Genomic DNA, 21,947 nt, shown 5'->3' on the forward strand with positions numbered 1-21,947 from the left:
TAGCGCTTATGAATCAGCGACTGTAAGTATGTTTTGTTATTAATTTAAGTATTTGCTATTGAATGTTCAAAATCTGAGTTTTGCGCATCGTGTGTGTGTGTCCGTGGCTTGTGTACTGCAAACACATACAAGCTTCATCACTGTGCCTGTCACATCACTCTGTTCCCCTTTCATGCTTGAACTAATGGTAAAACTAAGGACATTATTAACTGTCTTTACATTTATTTTGAAAGATGAAACTCATGATTATGGAAAGGGGCGTTACATTTCCGACGAGTGCTTGCAGTGTTCAGCCAATCACAATGCACTGGGTCAGTTGGCCAATCAGAGCAGATCGCAGAAGGAGGGACTTTGTAGAAAACAACGGGTTTTGAGAGAGGCGGGGCATAGAGGACCTACAATAATGTACAGTATCTGAAAAACAGTATTTAAAATACTGTTTTTTAACAGTAAAGCATGTCAACATATTCTGTTACACAAACAAAATAATTATCTTTAAAAAAAGCATCAAATGACCCCTTTAAGGTTTATGCTAAAATATGCAAATATAAATTCTACAATGCATGGCTGTATTTTCCCTCCTGGAATGCACCTGGGTCAACCCAAATACATATTTAATGTTTACAGCAATAATTTAGCACATTTTTAGCAGTAATTGTTGTAAAATGGGTTTACCTAAAACAGAGGAAATCAATGAAATTATGATGGACATAGTATCTAAGTATGGGGGGGGGGCTCAAAACGCCTTAATTCATATTTAGCATGCTCTTAATGACACTGATGAAATGAAGTCAAACCACAGATCTTCCATTAAAACAAAAGATTTTTATTTAACTTTTTCTCTGTATACTTTTTATTATAATAAGACACTTCTCTGCTTGTACATTGCTCCCTTGAACTTAAAAATGGCAATTGTGTGGGAATGTAAGTTGGGGCGGACAAACTCAAATGCATACCAATATACATACATGTGTGTAGATCAAGGTTCCAATAATAAGCCATAGATGCTAAGACAGCAATAACAACCTCAGGTACCTTGGTATAGCTATAAGTATAATACAATCTCTGAGTATTTGAAGGAATACACATTGCTATTAATTTTTTTTTTTTTGATATTGGTACATATAATGTGACCACATCAATGGTTTAGGTTTAAGAGGGATGATAAACAGCACTGAAAGCAGATGGGAGAACGGCTTCCAACAAATAGACCAACCAAGCTGTATCTGAGGACAAAAACCATGCTTGGCAAACGTCTGCAAGAAAAGCAAAATAAACCAACTTTAGTTCTTTTCCCAAGTAGGAAAAAAAATATATATATATATATCGATTTAACATTTTTTTTCCACTGCACTTCATTTGGATTAACATATACACACAACCCTAGATAAAATAAACATCCTAATAGTGTCAGAAAAGGTGGGCAATTGGGACTCATGTTCGCCTTCAAAAAGCGTCCTATTTTCAAAAGAACACATTACCTGTATTGATCAGATATAAATTCACACATACTTTTTAAATGCCCTACTCACACATACATTTCATCTGAAAGCCCTACTTATTATTTCAAAGCTATTCATTAGACCAATGCATTCCCAGAAAACAAACAAACCCCAACTTACACCATCAGGATACAGATGCTGGTCAAAACGAGGAGGGGACAATGCTTTGATCCATTTCTTTTTAGACATCAAGCATTTGTTGTTTCTCAATAACCTGGGCACAGGCTCCCTGGATGGGCAGGATTTGACTTCTGGCATACTGCACATTGAACCATTGTCTCATTTTGTAACACTACTCAAAAAGGGCCACAGACTCCTTGGCATTGACTTGGGTCTCAATGACATGACTGGTAAATTGAAGTTAAGTCTGAGGATGTGAGCAAGAAGCTGCTCATAGTTCTGAGACATGTTTTTGGGGACTTTGGAAATACACACTGGAGAAACAGCTTGTGTAGGTTCCTTAAAAAAAAAAAAAAAAAAAAAAGGAAAGGGAATTTACAACGCAGAGGGTGGTCAAATAGTGATTCTCTACACTCCCTAGAACGGTTAAGGGAATATAATAGCACAATACTTGTCATATTCAATAACCTGGAACTGCAGTATGACACCTAGTCAGATAAGATGCCCAATACACAGCTATTCTTTTGGAGAAAAAAAAAAAAAAAAAAACCCTGAACATTCTTTATTCTAAAGGTGCGTTTTGGAGTTTACGGACTTTAAGTGCAAGACAAAAGAAAATCTTTAACGGATGACCTCAAAAAAAAAAAAAAAACTTCAAATTTAATGAGAATCTGACACCAAGGCTAAGAGTCACTTGATTTGATCACAAGAGAAACAACCTTAAAATGATGTGATCCATGAAGAGGAACTTCTGAAGGACGTTCAATTAAGACCACAGTCTAATAATATTAACAAGTATAATGTGCACTATTAGACTACAATTTCATGCGGAGGCCAAAACAGCTAATGAAACTATTTGAAAACCCAAAGCAATAAGCAGAGAGGTCCTACAACTTAACATAAGGAAAAATACACCACATAGTTCTGAAAAGTGGGCATTAGAGTGAATAAAAAAAAAAAAAGCACTGGTGAGATACTTTGCGGCAACACCATATGTGAGTTTGAACCAAAAACGAAGAGAGTTTTATTTAAAAATGGATTTTAATGACCTGCTTTGCAGAAGAAAAAAAAAATTATATATATATATAGATCTTCACCTTCAAGAGGCTGAAATGAAAAATTAACAACTAAAAATGGGGGAAAACAAATCTATGATATATTTGTTCTCATTAAAAGAGCAACTTCCAGAATCCAACATGTAATGTGAATACACAAGTACATAATAACAACCTTGGCCTTTCATATATACTTCAAGCCACAGTTCTTACACAAACAAACACAATGTGTGCATACCCAGCATAAACAAACTAAGCACAACTTTGTTAGGTTGATGTCATTTTGTGCTTATATATGCCAACATAAATGGACCATTTGGTCAAATGCGTTTTCAGTCAGCAAATATTTCCATTAAAATGGGGTGTAGTATGTAAAATCTCAGTAGAGTTTAGGATTAATGGTAGCGTGAAAGGACACGGAGTGTGAATTTCCAAACAAGGGACAAATAGCTATAAACCTAAAGAACTAGAATGTGTTCATGGTCTTGGTAACTAATCTTTTATGATAATAAAGTGTTAACATGTTAAGGGAGAAGAGGTTTTACAGAAAAGAGTGGCCAATGATAGAGGGAATAATTTGAATTATTTCCAAATGAAAAAAACAAAACAAAAACAAAGCATCACTTCCTGTTCTTAGGAGAGGGCCAGTTGCCACGCCTCTCACCACGATTGCCCCCACCATTGCCAGCTCCACCGAACGCCCCACCAGCGCCAGGCGGACCCCTGGGGCCTCTTCCTCCACCACCACCACCACCACCACCGGTATTAACCCTTCTGTTCTGCCTCTCCATTCCAGGCCGCTGACTGGAGAAGCTTCTCTTGCTGGTGGCCAATTCTTTAGCTGTCATCTCTCTTTCGCCCCCACCACCGCCTCCACCACCTCTTCCGGATGGATGGTGGTGGTGATGATGATGATGGTGGGAGGAATAGGGTTTACCCCCTCCCCCACCCCCTCTTTCTCGAAACTCAGTGAAATCACTGCTTTCAGAGGCTGTTTCCCATTCCTCATTGGCCTGATCAGAGTTCTGGTTAGAGACGTCTGGAGATTTGGCACCCCCAGCTGGGTTATGGTTGTGATGGTGTTGAGGGTGCGACTGGGAGTTGCCCTGGTAGTGATGGTGGTGGTGGCTATTGAAATTTTGGTTTCCACCTCCAAGGTTGCTGCTGTTATTATTATTGGTAGAAGTTGCAGACACACTGTGTTTTGCATTTGCAACAGCTGCGGTGGATGAGTTGGGAGCGCTATTGTTTTCTTGCAGGGATTTCTGCAAAGGTGAAGCAGGTCGCTGCTGTTGTCCAGCTACGATTTCAATAATTCCACTGCTTCCATTGATATGGGCTGCATTCTCTCGCTCTTGCTTAAGTCTGCGGAATCTGGGAGGCTTGTCCTGCTGATGCTGAGATCGTCCGTGGCGTCTGCGACGAGGGGGGCGCTCAAATCCCTGGTTAGGAAAACCTCTTCCATCAGGGGCAGACAGAGGAAGAGTCTGGACAGGAGTGCCAGAGGAATTTGAAGGAACATTACTTGAGGACAGTGGGGCTCCAGCACTTCCATTCTCAGTGATCCCTTGTTGGATAGCTATAGGCACAGAGGGATTAGGTGCGGAGGGATTTGCACTTTGACTCTGAGACTGACTCTGGTCTGCAGCTTTCTTCTTGTCAACACTGGCTCCACGGCCTGAATCTTTAGGAGGGGGTGGCTGTGAGGACGTCTGTTGCTTTCGCACAGATGCAGATTTTGCAGACCAGCCATGAGATCCAGGGCCAGGTCCAGATCTGTGTCCACCAGACCCTCCAGCACTACCTCCACTTCTATGGAGACCTCCTCCAGCACCTCCACCACCTCTGCCACGTCTAGAGGGCACTCCCCTTGGTGTGAACACTCTTGTCTGGGAGTTTCTGATTGGAGCTGAAGAAGATGAAGGGCCTGTTGTAGGGTTCTCTCCTCTGATACCAGTCTTGTTGTTTTGCTTGCGGTCTTCCTTTTCGGAGTGAGCAAGGTCACTACCAGCACTCTCACTGCCTGTTTCAGATCCCCGTTGTCTCCTCCTCTTTGGCACCTCTTCATATTCAGAGCCTTCACTTCGAGTCTCACTTCGGTTCCTAGCACGTCCCGGATTTGGCTGAGAGCCCCCATGTCCATGCCTACCACTGCCAGATGATGCCTCTCGCTTGTATTCTTGATTAGAAGATGCATAATGGTAGCCACTGTTGGCAGCTGTTCTATAATCCCTGTTGCTCCTGCCACCTGTTTTGCCACGGCTGCCACCACCTGCAGTGCCAGAGTAAGTGCCTCTGTAGCCTCGGCCTCGGCCGTAGAACTCTCCTCGACCACGATTGGATCGGCTACCTCTGGACGAAGATGCATGGTAAGTTGTGCTCCCTCTTTCAGCGGAATGCTCTCTTTCCCTCCTGGACTGGGGAACTGGAAAGCCAGAATTCTGGATAGAGCCTTCTCCATTTCTGGATCCTTTACCTGAAGCCCCAGTGTTACCTCGCTCCTTTCCACCAGTTCTGTGTTTATTTGATGAGGCGGCATCATCTTTCCCACTGAGTCCTGAGGGGCCTTGAGCCCCAGAGGCCGTTTCTTGTTTGGTTGAAGTCTGGCTAGAATCTTGTTCTTTATCTTTACCAGAGCCTCCAGTGGACTTTTCTCCTCCTCCTTCACCACCCTCTCTTTTCACCTCTTTAAGTACTGGTCTCTTAATTGGACCTGCTCGCTTGGCTGTGCCATCTGATTGAGTAAAGGATTTGTTCTCAGTCCCATGATTTGAAGGTTCTTCAGTATTTCCACTCATTCCAGAGCCTGGTGCCTTTCTGTTATGGGTTGAGCCCCCACTCACGTTACTGCTACTAGGCCTCGGGCCCCAGTGGGTCTCAGGTTTGTGCTCCCGACTGCGAGAGTTGGCTTTAGGGTGGTGTTGCTGCACAGAATGCTGCTGGGGCTGATTTTGTTTCCTTCCTGAAGCATGACCAGATCCAGTATCATGTTCAATTGGTTGTGGGACCTGATTATGTAAAGACTGTTTTCCAATACCATCTTCTCTAGCTGAGGAAGATGATGAGGATGAACAGGAAGGGGAAAGGGACAGCTGATGGAATGGAGGTGAAGGGTCACTCTTTTTTGGCTCCCCCCCTTTTTCTCGTTCTCTGCCATTCTCATGCTTATGAGGATGAAGAGAGAAATGAGGGACGTGAGTGGGGGGACCATGGTGTTGGTGATGCGAGTTGGTCTCCAAGGTGAAGTGATCAGAACGGCCATTACGGTCATAATGGGGATGAGGAGTCCCCCAGATTTGGCTCTGTTGACTACCCTCCTGGTGGCCAAAACCATGCAGTGTCCCTCCACTGCTGGCCCTTTGCTGCAAGTGGGAGCCCATTCTGGATCCATTGTCAGGGTAGCTACTGTAACCTCCTCGCCCACCCATAAAGGGCTGATGATGGGCATGGTGGCTAGCACCCTGTCCTCCAACTTGAATCCCAAGAGGTGGTGAGGTTTGGTTGGATGTGCCAGATGGAGAGCTGGGAGGCTGAATGGGAGCTGTGCCTCCCTCCCGCATAAGCACTGGAGGAGTGTCACTTCTAGGAACATTAAAAAAAGAAAATTGTAACATGCTTCTGAAACAAACTGAAGAAATCTGAAATAAAGGATTTTAATAGAAACTGGTTTAAATACAATAACTTTGTATTTACATATGTACTCATTTTTAAAATAGCTTCTTGTTACCTTTGACCTTTGCCAGCCTCCTCTTCCTCAACAGCTTTCTGCCGTAGTGGGGAGCTTAGACCTCGACCCTCAGTACCCCCTGGAAAAACATCTGGTCCCCAAGCCAGTTTGGGATCCATTGGAGGTGTGCCACGATGGGGATGAGAGGGTCCACCATGCTGCTGCCTATCAAATGGATCTGACCCAGAGCCACCAGAATCAGAACGCTCTCGAGTCATCATCCCTGTAACATAAAAGCCTCTATAATCTCTGGAAACCAAGACTCTCTGACTTATATTCACAGTTGATCTCATTTATTTACTAACCAGATGAATGCATGCTGGGAGTGTAGTAGTCCATGGGTGCGGGACGTCCCTGTATCATTCGAGGGTCCATGTAGGGCATCATCATCCAACGGGGATCGAAGTTCATAGCCAGAGGTGGAGGACGTCCCATTGAGCCAGGAGGGTAAAGGGTTGGCTGTTTGGGCCCAGACTGTGGTGTGGTACCTGGAGAGGGGCCCTGCTGATTCTGAGGCTGGAGCTGATTTTGGGCAACCTGGTTATGTTGCTGCTGCTGCTGCTGCCACTGCTGCTGCTGTTTGAGAAGTTGCTCCTGTTCACAAATGATACAGACCACATTTTATACAAAAAATATTTTGTTTTTATATTTAACTTTAAACCCAGTATCCAAGTATAAAGACATATTTGTTAGTATGTTAAAAAACTTTGGTGTGAAGGTAGTGTATTCCTATTAGAAGAATCACATTTACATAACTCCTGAAAATAAGGACTCACACAAACACAAACCTGTTGTTGCCTCTGAAAACGAGGAGGAAGTGATTTTTGATACTTGGAAAAGCCCTGCCCAGATGGACCACTTCCCTGCCGTCCTGTTCCACCAACATTTTCAACCACCTTCACCGTGTCATCTCCACCTCTAGTGCGGATATGCACCACAGGTTCCTCCTTGGCATCTCCAGCCACTGGGACATCCAGGGTTTGTGGATGCTGGGTGGGTTGAGGATGCAGAGCTTGCGGAGACTCTGAATGAAGAAGAAATCATACATGTTACATATTACATTTCAACTTATTTAAAACAAATATTGTAATCTGCTCATCAACTTCTACAACAAATTCACCAAGGAAAGTCCAAGAAGTATCAGAACAATGAAGAAATATATCGCCCATTCAACCAGAAAAAATTTTGTAACTATTTATGTAATACTAACCAGTGTTGGAGTCATGACTGCTGTTGCTGCCAGCCCGCTGTCTGTTATTAATATTCAATCCTAGTGTTGCACCGCTTCCCTGAGAAGATGATAGAGGAGGGTCTTCAGAGTCCATACAGGGTGATGGTGGCTGACTGACATTGGGAGATGAAGCAGGTGCAGACAAGGAAGGACTAGGACTGTTGGTCGGAGCATCACTGGGGGTGCTGGGTTTTATAGTCTGTTGCTGCTGTTTTTCATCAAGTCTTTTCAGCTTCTCTGCACAGGCAGCACGGCGCTCCTCCTGCATCCTCCGCTCCTCCTCTTCACGCCGCCGACGGGCACGCTCTACCGCAGCAGAGATCTCAGTTGATGACTGCTTCCTTCGTTGCCGCCATGTCTCATCCTCATCCTCGCCCTGTTGCTGGGGAAGCAGGGCATTGGAGGGAGGAGGAGTCGGCCCACCAGGCATTGCCCCCCCCTGCTGCTGTGCCTGGGCACCACTGGGCTTCTGGGGGGCTAGGATGGGGCCTGAGATTGGCGACTGGTTTGAAGGCCGGTCCTGTAACAAAAGGTGGTTTATTAAAGGGGTCATATGATGTTGCTAAAAAGAACATAATTTTGTGTATTTGGTGTAATGAAATGTGTTTGTGATTTAAGGTAAAAAAAAAAAAAAAAAAAAAAAACATTTTCCACATATTGTACATTATAGCTATATGCACATATATATGGCTATAACAAGGAATGGCCGGCGAATTCGATGAAGGAGCGACTGGGAGTTGCAGCATGATGCATGATAACCCCGCCTGGACTCCGCTTTATCCACAGTGAAAGCTGATCTGGCGATCCACAGCGAAAAGTTGATGTATTTCCTCAGCAACCAGCACGGATCAGCTCTAGGCATGACGAAGCAGATATCGTGCTCTTTTGGAAGGCCAAACAAAGTAGTTTCACTTTCACAAAGATACACACAGCTTCTCCAAGAAATGGCACAGACGGAAATAGAGAGAATAAAAGTTATGCCTTCTTTCTTTGCGTGAACATTTGGGCGGCGTTTTGCAAATCTTCCCACATAGTGGCGTAGAGATGTGTGGGCGTGTTTAAACGAGCTGTTTTAGGGGGCGTTTTATACTTGAGACTTCAGTCTTTGCAACTTTACAGATATTCTTTATGCACCAAGAGCTTGTGACACTCCAAAGAGAAAGGAAAATTTTTTAAATCGCATCATATGATCCCTTTAACTAAAGTTCACCATTTCTTGGACTCTTTCCCCATGTACCTGGCAAAAGCAGGAATAGGGCCCTTGTCCAAGAAGTGGACCTGGTGGGGCCACCTAGTCCAGGCTTACGCCCCTGCATAGGGGTACATGTATAAATCAGCGAGTCATCCAGAAAACACCACAACTATGTTCCTGTCCTCACAGTAACTGCACGTGCTTTGGCAAAGGCCAGTGGTACCAAGAGCTTGTAACTAGATGGGGAGATGAGATGCATACCTGATAGGATCCTGCATTTGCCTGACTGCTCCAGCTGCTTCCACCCTCCTCGGCCCAGCCTGGCTTGCTGGAGGGGGACGTGGAGCCATCTTCAGCAGAGGAAGGAGGGGTACGGCGAGAATCCCCTCCACTGTCGGATGCCCGGGAACGTGAAACAGGTGCAGGTCCATCTTGGGATCTCTGCTGCTCCCTTGGCTCCCTGTTACAACTTAATATAAAAACGGTTTTCAAAAAGAACTTCAGTGTGCAAAAAGTTAAGTTAATCAACCAACGGGAAAATATTTAGAAAATGCTTACCGGGATCCATTTTTGTTTTCAGACCATTCCTCTTCCCCATCATCCTCTCCTTCATCGTCGCTGAACTTCAACTTTGCGGAGTAGTCAATTTCTTCCTGTGCTCCTGGAAACGAAGCAAATCACCAAGAAAAGGTTACTACTAGGGATGTCAATTTTTTAACATTTCCATGATCCATCGTAGTTTAAATTAACGATCAATTAATCATTAACCTTATTCCTGCGAAATGTGTCTATTGCAGTAAATAAAAGGCTAATAGCAGGACTGTAAAATGAATAGATGTGATTATAATCATTTGATAAAATGAAGAGAGCACGCCCTAGCATGTATCATTTACTTTGTTTCTGATCCCGTCACAGAGACCATTGAACGCACCTCTTTAAATGGTTTCATTGTACTCGTTGTTGTATTTTAAAACACAATTGCAATTTTAGCAATTTACATTATTGCCATTTAAAATAAAATGATCCCAAATGTTACTGTGGCTCGTGGGGCTGCACCACTTGGTCAGAGAAACGCTTTTGTCGGCGGTGCTACGAAAACACAGCTGCTCACATGAAACCTTTTAATGCGAGTATGACAAGGTACAAAGCTTTGTTTATAAGAGAAATAATGGGTTACCACGCAAATGTTACATCGTGACTACGTTTGCATTCATGCTGTTCATTTAAAGCCATACGCTGCTTTATGTTCTGTTCTGCCAGTTGATCACAAGTTTCCAGGAATTTACTAATATTTATTGTTTCTTTTCCCAAATCCTTGCTGTCTAACCCTTTAATTTCAAAGGTTTATTTAATTGTAGTTCACTAGTTTTAATCACTGTTTTCGCATTCTTACTGTGGTAAACGTGGGGGGAAATAAAAGATTTCGTGGCCATGAATTAAGAATTAGTTCCTATGACTTAGATCGAACGTAGAAAAATATTAAATTTCGAATTGCAGCCTAAGCCTATAAAGTCCTATTTTTAGATTAAAGTAAATTTAGCATTTCAATTGGAAATCAAGGTCTGGAGTCTGGAGGAAGACTGGAGAGGCACAGAATCCAAGCTGCTTGAAGTCCAGTGTGAAGTTTCCGCAGTCAGTGATGATTTGGGGAACAGTGATGTCTGCTGGTGTTGGTTCATTGTGTTTTATCAAGTCCAAAGTCAATACAGCCATCTACCAGGAGATTTTGGAGCACGTTATGCTTCAATCTGCTGAGAAGCTGATTTCATTTTGCAGCAGGACTGGAGCACCTGCCCAGTGTCAAACTTGCTGACCATGATATTACGGTGCTTGATTGGCCAGCCAACTCAACTGACCTGTATCTCAAAGAGAATCTATGGGGTATTGTGAAGAGGAAGATAAGTAACATCTGACAAACAATAAAGAGGAGCTGAAGGCCGCTATCAAACCAACCCAACCCAACCAAGTACTGAGTGCATAATTAAACCTGCTTCGGTTACTGGTTTTGTAAATCTTTTTTTGATTGATCTTTGAGAAAATATTCTCATTTTTTGAGATGCTGAATTTTTTATTTTCGTAAGCTCTTAGCCATAACCATCAGAATTAAAACAAAGGCTCTTGAAATATTTCAGTTTGTGAGCAATGAATCTAGAATATAAGAAAGTTAGCTTCTTTTAAATTAATTAAATGACAAAAAAAAATAAAGAACATTTCCATTATATTCTAATTTTTTGAGATGCACCTGTAGTTACCGTTGTTATAAGTTTTACCTCTATACCAATACTGAAAGAGCAATAAAAATGCTGGGTAATTATTTTTTTTAGCTTACTAACATTTAGCCACTGTCAATTTTTAAACAACCACAATATAGGCGAGTTACCCAATTATTCCATTCTTATGTGCCAGAGTAATGGAAAGCATTCCTCTTACCAGCCCAGCCCTCATCTCCATCATGGTCCAGCTCATCAAGCTCCTTCAGGTCATCCTGTTTGAGGATGGATGGGCGTTTTACCACTTCACCCCGGGGGCCTCCATGGGGCCGCCCATCTGGCCCTACTCCACCCTGTGACCTAGAAAACCTGGCAAGAAGTAATTGGAAGAAAGTTAGGAAAGCCAACTGGATGACTGTGGAAATAAATATTAGTAGATTCATTTCTACTCAGTATAAATATAAATATTCTTACCTAGGGGCCTCATTTGGGGGTGGGTACCTGTATGGTCCCTGTGGACCATAAGGCGGTGGGAAGGGCAGGTATGGTGGATACATCTAGAGAAAAACATTCAGAAAGAAAAGAAAGGCTATAAATGCACTGAACAAATCAATCACAGTTTTAGACATTCTCTATAGATTGACCAAAATGGAAAAGGTTACAAAACTTACGAAGGGAGGCATGATGCCTCTGTAAGCCTGGAACTGCGGGCCAATGGGTGGCTGGGGGAGGGGAAGCGCGGGGTTGCCGGTTGGGGAAGATCTAGGCGGGCCATGAGAAGATGCATTCTGCTGTGGGATGGGAGGGGCCCCAGCAGCACCCTCCATCACTATGGCTCCCCCAGCACCGCCCTCCGCAACTGCCTCCCCAGCCAGGGTGGGTGCCAATCCCCGGCCCCCACCATCCCGCCAGCTTGTTACGTCTGGAACAGAAAGCAACAAATTATTAATTGAGGAACTGCTGAGCATATGTGAATCAGTACGAATCAGAAGCACTAGAAGATAACAAATATAACATGAACAACACAAGCTCCAAGATACAAATGACCACACCAGTTATCAAAAGAAGAAAAGGGCTATCATGCTTACTTTGGGGGCGGAGGCTTGGTCCTGGCCCATACCACTGATCTGCAGTGGCCTGTTCTTTGCCAACTTTGTCCTGGTCTCCAGCCGCCTGCAGGGTGGGAAATTCCTCGCGAGAGAATGGCGACGGTTGGTTTGATCCCTTTCCACCTGTGAAGAAAAGCAAAGGGAATTAAATATCTTTCATTTATAAAGATACTTCATTAGAAACGTCACCTCTCTTGTCCAAGAATAAAACGATGAAACCAAGATTAACTTTAGTTTTACAGCAGGTGTCCATTGTTATTTTGCACTGAAACAACCATAACTTTACATTTCTTAATATTCCTTACTGAGAAATGTAGTCATTAGTCTTGGTGCTGTAGCTTACCATCTCCTTGTACTCCATGTGTAACACTGGCCGGAGCCCAGGACCTTGGCCCTGCGGCTAGAGCTTGAGTTGGGGCCTAAGATACATAAATAATTGTCAAGAACCAAACAATGTACCAGAGTAACACAAAGAATAATTAATGTACATTTAAGCCAAAAATCCTGAGTTCATAAACATGTTCACTGGTCATACAACAACTACAGCAGTGAGATGCGGGCTTCATTAGCTCAGACTTGTTGAAAAACAAGTACATAAAGTAGAAGATTATTCATGTTTGTGTGATGGCACCTCTTGAGCTGGGGGTGTTCTCGGCATGCTCGGCGCAGACGTCTGTGAGACCACAGGCTGCTGCGACTCCGGCTGCGCTGTTGACAATACATCGGTACTACAGGGAAAAATCCAAAAAAAAAAAAAACAGACATTAGATGGCAGGTATGAACATGTATCCAATCAGACTGCAGTTTTCTATAGTCTACAGTGTTTTTTCTATACAAACAAACTGATTTAAGAATCTGGGTGGTCCATAGTGAAAACGATGTACCATTAGAGCACATACTCACATACTGTCTGTTGTACTGATTGTGATGGAGCTGGTAGGGCTTTTATATTTGTTCAGTTACTCAAAGAATAATGTAATGTAGCTCCTTCAGAATGGTGAACATGCCTCACCTCTTTGGGTCTGCTTGTTCCTGCTTGCTTGCCCATCCTGTGCCGTCTTTGGGAACGAGCGAGACGTTGGGGTCGTTGCCTTTGTTCTCCGCCTTCAAACTAGGCAAGTTGGCTGGGGGGGGCATGCGCCGTGCAGAGGCAACTTTACCAAGAGACTGTAAGCCATGACGAGGGGCAACTGAAAGTAGAACAGTGACAGGAGAAGTAAATAAACAAGTGCAGAAACCCAATACCGTCTCAAGGGATGCAGCCTGAGACTAAGCAGGAGAGCCTGCAGCATGCACAAGATCATCAATATCCCTCATCCATCATGGCTTAGGAATGATTGGCTGGCCAGTGAAACGAGCAAGACTATCTTTTGTTGATTTGTTTCAAGTGGTGGACTCGAAATTGACTTGGTCAAAAATCCCACTTTAACACGCTCACGACAGACTTGGCCCATGCAAAATAGGTTGAGCATTGCAAAGAGCAGTCGTTGGCGGTTTCAGAAGCTGAAAAACACATCTGTCCTGACTCTCAATCCCCTGTTTGTTCCCTGGAGCCAAGCAGCCTGGAGTGCTGAGAGAATTGCATTTTGGAAAAGAGGGACAGCTGCTTAGAGTTGGTAGTTCAGCTACTGAATAAAACATAAGCAGGGAAAACGATGGACACAAGAAAAACTCTGTCTTAGGTCATAGCTCAAAAATTCAGCGAGCTACCCTAGACGATGCGGACACAACTGGAAATGATTTCATTAACACTAGGGTGGATCCAGAGTGGGATTTAAGAAACGTAGAAATCAATAAACAAAGCGCTTTTGTTTCAGAAAGGCCAGACAGATTATGTTCTTATACTGCACACTGCAAAGAACTGCACTGTCTAAATATGCAACCGCTGTATTACACAGTTGTAGCAAAGAAATATGAGCTGCATCAGTCCAATCAAACATTCTTCAATCAAACATTTGATGTGAATTAGTGTCATGTTGAACAGTATATTGAGACGGAGGCAAACTGTACCACAATACTACAATCTCTCTTCAAAAGCAGATCGTAGAGACATTTTATCATCCACAAACAAAATGTGTCATGTTGCACACACCTACACCCAATCAACATATAAGTTCTGCTGAAGAAACTGACAGAAATACATTACTATTTAAAATAGAATCTATTAAATTGGATTTCATAGGCACTAAAACTTTTGAACTTTTGAAATCAATGACAAAATATAGATATAATCACCAAGAAATAGAATCTGCAAACCCATTTCATGTGACGCATTTCTGATTTCAAAAAGACATTGAAAAAAAGTGTTCAAAACTATTCAGAATTGTGAACATTAAGAAATGTGCATTAGAAAAGTTATCAAGGTCCATGTTAATTTAATGCTGACCTGAGATTAACACAAGATCGTGTCTACAAACAGGTAGAGACAAATTACTTTAAACATAAGCTTTAAGTCAATGCAAACTCACCAACAGGCTTCTGTGCTTCAATGCTCTTTCCTTTGTAGGTATCAAACAGGTTGAGAGACGCATACTTGGTTTTGCCATCCTTCCCCTTTGCCGTTTGCCCAGAGCGCTCTGACATTGCGCTGTACGCTCATTGAGTATGGTGAGTCCTGAGACTGACAGAGAAAGAGAGAGTGAAAAGGGAGAGCGTGATGCGGAGTCGAAAGGTGTCCCCTTTCAAGCATTCCCATGTTTTCAGGATCAAAATGAATGCTAAACTGAACAGCCAAGTGTAGGCATGAAAAGAAGTGTGTTTGATATCGTTTATGATTTACTGAAACGGGCCATATTGGCAAATACTTTACACAAGACCCAAATCACTAATGTCATTTCTATGGGTGGATTTTTGTCTGTGTAGACTTTTTCTTATATCCTCCAACATATGAAAGCTACACTATCTATTAGCTTTACATGGGTATGAGTAGGGGTATTCTGACGACAGACTTCATTATTTATATCATTTTTTCCAAATATCGCTGAGAAAATGGCGACTGAACACCACAAAGAAAAAGGTCCATTCACAACACAAACTTTAGAGATACCTACAGCACCAACACAGATAGACGGAATTGGAACTGGAATGATTATTAAAGTTTTATATACACTGCCTTGGTGTGAATGGAACTTAAATCTGAAATTAGGTCAAATAATTGATTTCTAATCAACCAAATTCACACTTGGAGGTTGTTCACACAGAATGCATCTTTAAATCTTAAAACACGAGATGCAACGCTCGGGAATAGCTTTTTAAAAAGCACAGAGACGAACACATCAAATAAAACCAGTCATAGCCACTTGCTGCTGTAAACAAAAGCTTTCAATGCTTGCCTCACCTCCGGGTTTTCTGATTGGTCAACAGTTTTGGAAGTGACATTGAGGAGTGGCGCTGCATGTAAAAGTTGATATTCTTTTAACACGACATGGCATCTTAAATGTGGTGCTCATGTGCGAGACACTGCAAATGACATTAGCACAACAGACATACACATCTGTCTAGCATGTGTTTACATAGAAAAACAATGGGAAAGTAGTACATTGGAATGAAAAAACATGTTCTGTGTGAACGGCCCATCGAATAAGACTAGATGAATGACAACTGCAAAAAGCAGCTAAGGCCTATGCAATACAGATAAATAAGAATAAGCATGTAAATGTAATACAATCAATTTTCGATATTGGCATGTCTCTGCTGATTCCCATTACATTTAACCTCACACAAATTTTTAAAGATTATCCTTAAGTTATTCACTTATTAAGATGAGCTTAAGTCATACTGAATCCAACATATTCCTTAAATAGCTAAGCCTTAATTTTGGCATTCTGAGGAAAATAATTGTCAGTTTTCATTGCCATTATGCTTTTCTCAAAGAAAATTCTCATAAAACATTAATAAAATGTTATGGCTTCTTCACAAAGGCATAGTAATTATTACAACACTAACCAAACTGAGTTAAAACTGAAAACTGTTTTTAAAATTAGGAATCGATCTGAAGATCCTTGCCCGAACCCGACGGGACCCGTCGGGACCCGACGGGTTCGGGCTTAATTTCTATCATCTTACGCGGGCTCGGGCCGGGCTCGGGCTTGCGCTCCGGCTTGCGAGGTGAACGAGCGGTCATGTGATGTGTTTCAATTAGCGCGAGAAAGATGCGAAAATGAATGCTGAGCAGGTGTAATGGAGGCTTGCCTCTGGTGATTACGTTTTGGTTGCACCAGCAACTAAAGCAAACTCTTAGGTGTGGAAAAGTTTTGACCATGCTTATAATGAGAATAATGAGTGAATAATGACGCACCATCAGTGAGCGCAGGAACGCGCTGAAGACATCTACAGTGGATTCAATCATTTTCCTCCACATAAACATGTAGACCTAGCCTAATCTCTGTGAGTAAAGGTTTTTCAAATGATAACTAAATATTCATTGAGTCTTAAATGCATAATGTTGACAGAGTGTTTACGCTAATGTTGGCATTATTCTTTTATTAAATAAAGCAAATCCGGCGGAGCCTTTATCTTAATTTCGTTATTGCCAAATACCCATCTTAATTTAAAATTTATCTTAATTAAATTTTTTTTAAATGACTCGTTTTTATTGGTGCGTTGGTCTATTTATAGGTTAAATGAGCCTATGTTTAGAATGCTGAGATGTTACGATGTCACAGAGGACTTATTTTATTTCTTTATTCCAACTTCCAAGTGGTCTAGTCTACGTTAGTTATGAGTAAATTATGTTAAAACATGAATAAATTGCTCATTGTTGGCAAAAGGCAAAAGAGCTGTGTGCGTGCGCACATTTGAATAATGTCGGGCTGTAAACGGGTTCGGGCTTTAAAATAGCTGTCAATCAAAATGCACTTGTCGGGCTCAGGCCGAAACCTGTCGGGCTCGGGTCCTGTCGGGCCTAACTTTTAAGGCCCGATTACAGCTCTAATTAGGAAGGCTACACTATGCATAAATTCAGTTAAAACAATGAGAATACTGATATCAAATCAATAAATACCATAGAACAGTGACTTTTACTGGTGATTTGGCCAACTGCATTCTGTATATCACTGTTCAGTTTGTTTATATTGGTCCTCATAGGTATCATGCTCAACCAACTCAGATCAACCGAGATACTGGGGTGTCCCATATTATGAGATCTCACAGCACATGACCCATGTTTACGCAAGACCAGACTGAAATATGCACAAAGCCATCAGACAAGCAGCAAGTTAATTCAAACAGTACCCAAACCCATTTTTTTCCTCTAAATTGTTTCCTTCTGTACAGTAATTCATCACACAACTGCTTATCGATTCATTAAGTCAACCATTAATGACAGCACATATTTTTTAAAGGCTAGAAAAAGGCAGCTGTGCCAAGTGTTACCATGGAGATGCATTATAAATGTTCCTCTGTTTCTGCCTTGCGAGGTGTTGCATCCATAGAAACACCAGGGCAGTCTTTACTGCTAGCTAGTGACGACCTCTCAAATCACACACAGTCATAAAATCTCTGATTTTAAAATAAACAAAAAGAAGTCATGAACTCCGGCTAACACCATTAAATCAGAAAGCTGCATTTCTTCACCACGCTGTGATATTCATTACAAAAGTCTTGTGTCAAACACTAGACAACATTTGCAAAACCACATAAGTAGCCTCCATTATGACAAAAACTGAAACTGCCACCTGTAGATTAATTATCACGAAGGTACACTACACAATCTGTAACCCTAAATACAAAGCAACTTATTAAAAAACAGTGATGGAGTCACAGAATAAAGATGTTGGACAGCTTGGTTCTGCGTGTTCATTTCCCATTTGTTTTCACAGAGCTCAGCCATTTGGAAAACACAAGAGACTCTCCATAAAATAATAATAAACAGCTTAAAGGATTCATTTAAATGTAAAAAAAAAAAAAAAAATTAATGTGTAATTTGAACAGTAAAAGACAGCAAACACGCTAGGGCAAAAACCTGTTAATTGGTCAAATGGCAAGTTCTCGTTCTATAAAAACAATTAAATGATTAAAAAAAATATTTAGCTAATAAATGTAAAATATTTACTGGGATATTTTGTCAGACTAAAATACAGTTAAATTAATGGATTGTTTAAAGTAAAAATTAACAGTCTTCTCACAATTTGCATTGATAACTTGTAAACTTACACTCCCAAAATTCCTTGTGACAAATCAGTTATTGAAATACAGTTTTTACAGTAATTACAGTGAAAACGACAGTGTTTTTAACTAAAAACAAACGTTTTATGCATTTTGGCCATTTATTCACACAACAAACACATTCCAGGAGGCCGGAAAATGCAAACTTTTGAAAATAGGTTTGAAAGTGCACGTTTTTTTAAATGATACCGTCAGATATAAAAATATTATTTTGTAAAAACAGTTACGATATGTACATGCGCATTATTCATTCAGTCTCTAGGCATGTACATAGGCTATTTCTCTTCTTAAGCTAGGGCCGATAAAATAGTCTTTGAACTTGTTTCAATTCAAGTTGTGGGTATACTTCAGATGTAAAGGTTGTAGCAATAACAGCTGCCATTTGTTTACTGTAAATTTCACTGTGTTTCTTCTACAGTCTGACATTCAGGATGACACAGAATGATCAAAGCCCTCCATATGGGCACATAAAATACAGGCAGGGCTATTATCATTCCTCATTAAAAAAAAAATACAATGACAACCATAGTTTTTTTCTAAACAACTATCAACTCTTAGAATTTTTAAATGAGCCAATATTCTTAATATGACGCTAAAACATTCTTAAATGTCTGCATAAGGGCGTCCCGAGTTCGAATTCGGCTGAGGACCTTTCCCAAACCCCAAACTGCACCAAACATGAATAAATAAAGCGCACAATCCGTTAGTGAAGAGCACAGTCCTAAACCGTTCTGTTTCTCTATTAAACATACAAACACCACAGCAGTGTGCTACACCTCACTGTCATCGACTGGGGCAGATGCAGATTAGGAATAGCAGCGATGGCCAGTTGGCAAAGCCTGTAAAATAATCTCTACACGACATGAAGCAGCGCTGGCAAACAGGAGATGTTTAGAGATTATTTTACACGCTTTGCCAATTAGCCTTATGGGCAAAGTGCAGCTTTACACAAAAACGCTTAGATAGTTAATCTAACCTTAAGAAAAACCCGGTATCTGGTATAAAACCGGGTGTCTGATACATTATAAGCTCGGTTAATTGTCTGTTTTGACTGGTTCACTCGCTTCTTGGAGCCGCGGCCTCCATGTTTCGTCCTGGGAGGAGGGTTTCATAATACACATAACTTCAAAATAACACATCACTTCAAACAGGTGCAGTAATCTAGCCCTCGACTAGATAAATTGGAGAAGGTGACTTATTTAACACGGAGGAAAGAAATTGTCCGTATAAGTGATGCCGCGGGTTTGACTAAGTTTAAGGATTTGATGGCGAGAACAAAACAAAATGGCGACGGTGAAGTGAGGCCAGAGCTACGAGCACATTAGCATCGGGATTTGTGACGATTTAAAGACACGGGCTTCATCTAGAACCGGAGCTCAAAGGTTTTAGAGTGCGAGTCGATTTCTGTTTACGCAGACAACTCAAACGGAGCCTTTATTTGAACCAAAACAACGCACTTGTCTGGCACGTAGTCTCGGTCAAAGCACGTCTTACGCACGTTATTTCTTCAATGTAGGCATACTAATTCAAGTCAACGTTTACATAAAACCTGCTAAAACGGCTAGCGGTGTAAATTTAAACCTCACATGCTCTTATTAGTAGACGATATGGTACATCTTCACCAAGATGTGTGACACAAACACAAGCTATGCTGATAGCATGCTAACGTTAGCCGACACCGACCGTTGAAAAGCAGTACAGCTGGACCCCAACATCACGGTCACAAACACCGCTATAATAAACCTCTTCAGTGCCCTCGAATGGTCATTAGACACAGCTACTAACCTGGTCTTGTCCCGACTTGTTTCGAGGTTGTATCTTTGAGCTAACGTTACTAGCAATAGTCGTGCCCTACCGTTAGTACAAGCGTTCATAAAAGCTCAAAACAGGATTATGTGTTGAAGAGGATTGCTGAGGACGGATGTGTGCGGTGAGGCTTACTTGTACTCCTTTTTCTTTTTTCCCAGAAAACAAATGAAAAAGGAAAAATAAAATAATATTGTGGAGGTCGATCCGTCACTGTTAGAGCCGTCAACGGCTTCTGAGGATGGTGGCGCAGAGGGGCGGATGCGCGTGGAGGGGGCGGGGCTAAATTAACATAATACGTTCTAAACTTATCTTTTGACCAATCCGATCTTATATGTTAAAATATAATTTACATATGTAAAGCACGTCTCTTGCTCAGTGATAGAAGTCTGCTATGAATGGCCCGAGAGGACAAGGATCTTCAGATCATATCTTCTCACTCAGCATGATTATATTATGAAAGATGAATCACTTTGTTTTGCGCTGAAAACAAAATCCTGATCCTAAGATGTTTCAGTGGTTAGATAAAAATATGGTATTAGCTTGTTTTGGGTATTATGTTTTTGAAAGTCAGTATTACACTGACAACAATTATTATTTTTAATGGTAGTGTCAATGCATACAACATATCAAATCTGTATCTTTAAATATTAAATGTACCTTAGGCTTATGTAGAGTATAGAACAGTGGTTGGATTGCAGTAAATGGATACATACAGGTGTTGCATAATGAAGGCAATGAAATATACATGAACTGAAATCGATTTGCATAGGAATGTGCTAAACACCCACAAGCATTTCACAGACACTGTGTAATGTATCTTTGATCATACTGTGGGGTGACATTTAAACTAACAACATGAAAAACAAAATAATTGCTTATTTCAAATTTTGCTAATACTGTTTTAGTAATATTGCAGCCAAAATAATTTTAGAGAAGATTAGATTTAATGTATATATATATATATATGTATATATATATATATATATATATATATATATATATATATATATATATATATATATATATATATATAGTAAATCTATTGCATCTTTATTACATGATACTGTAATAAAGCTGAAAACCATTCAGTGATATAGAATAAGATTATTTAAATCTAAGCCAGGATATCCTGGTTCTGATCACAGTTTAAATTTGGAAAAATAATCAACAAAATAAATGTAAAGTATTTCTTTCTTACTGAATAGAATGTGACTGTATTGGATGAAGAGCTCCTGTTTGAACATCATTGACATTTACAGACAGATCCACTGACACAATTTCTATTATTTTAGCTGTTAACCAAAACATATTTAAATTATATAATGGGCTTATAATTAATAATTTGGGGTTAAAGTGCATGATATGAGCTTTAATTTGAGGTTATTCTCATCAAAATTGTTGGAAAGGTTAGGGAATTGCTGCTATTTAATATGTACATCCCCCCCTTTTCAATTAATAATTAAACAATTAACTCAAAAGTTTTTCATGGACAAGCGTGGGCTGTTCTTTTGTTATTTCTTCATCAGTTACGCAGGTAAAAGGGAAAATTATGTCAGTGTACAAATATGAGCGGTGCCTTTGCGCCACCGGGTGGAGATTTCACTAATGAGTTTGTGTGACTGCATGCATACTGTATACTTTGAGGGGGAAAAAATGTCAAGCACAATCATTTTGAATAATTTTTGGTAGTTTAGATGCCATGAGCCAGTTTTGATAATCATAAATGTATATAATCATAAATTTATACTAATGAATGATCAGTTATAGCCTGTTCAAAGACTTGTCACAGCACTCTTTGTAAGCCACTTTAAATAAAAGCATCAGCTA

General features: G+C 41.0%; 1 protein-coding gene across 2 annotated transcripts; it reads right to left on the reverse strand.

The window, feature by feature from the left end:
* Positions 1–805: 805 nt before the first annotated feature.
* Positions 806–20,392, reverse strand: LOC127979540 (protein PRRC2A). 2 transcript variants are annotated; one of them, XM_052585068.1, is made up of 16 exons: positions 20,253–20,392; positions 14,615–14,766; positions 13,159–13,336; positions 12,778–12,874; positions 12,490–12,565; positions 12,126–12,269; positions 11,709–11,959; positions 11,512–11,594; positions 11,258–11,406; positions 9,386–9,488; positions 9,089–9,296; positions 7,615–8,155; positions 7,193–7,428; positions 6,710–6,998; positions 6,405–6,627; positions 806–6,259 (listed from the first exon to the last, which is right to left on the reverse strand). In XM_052585068.1, the coding sequence occupies exons 2-16, from the start codon at positions 14,727–14,729 to the stop codon at positions 3,298–3,300; spliced, it is 5,655 nt and encodes a 1,884-aa protein (XP_052441028.1). In that variant the 5' UTR covers positions 14,730–14,766; positions 20,253–20,392; the 3' UTR covers positions 806–3,297. The 2 variants fall into 2 exon arrangements, with proteins under 2 accessions (XP_052441028.1, XP_052441029.1); XM_052585069.1 differs by having other exon boundaries at positions 20,097–20,327.
* Positions 20,393–21,947: the final 1,555 nt, after the last annotated feature.

Source organism: Carassius gibelio, chromosome B19, assembly GCF_023724105.1.
Source record: "Carassius gibelio isolate Cgi1373 ecotype wild population from Czech Republic chromosome B19, carGib1.2-hapl.c, whole genome shotgun sequence".
Classification (NCBI taxonomy): Eukaryota; Metazoa; Chordata; class Actinopteri; order Cypriniformes; family Cyprinidae; genus Carassius; species Carassius gibelio.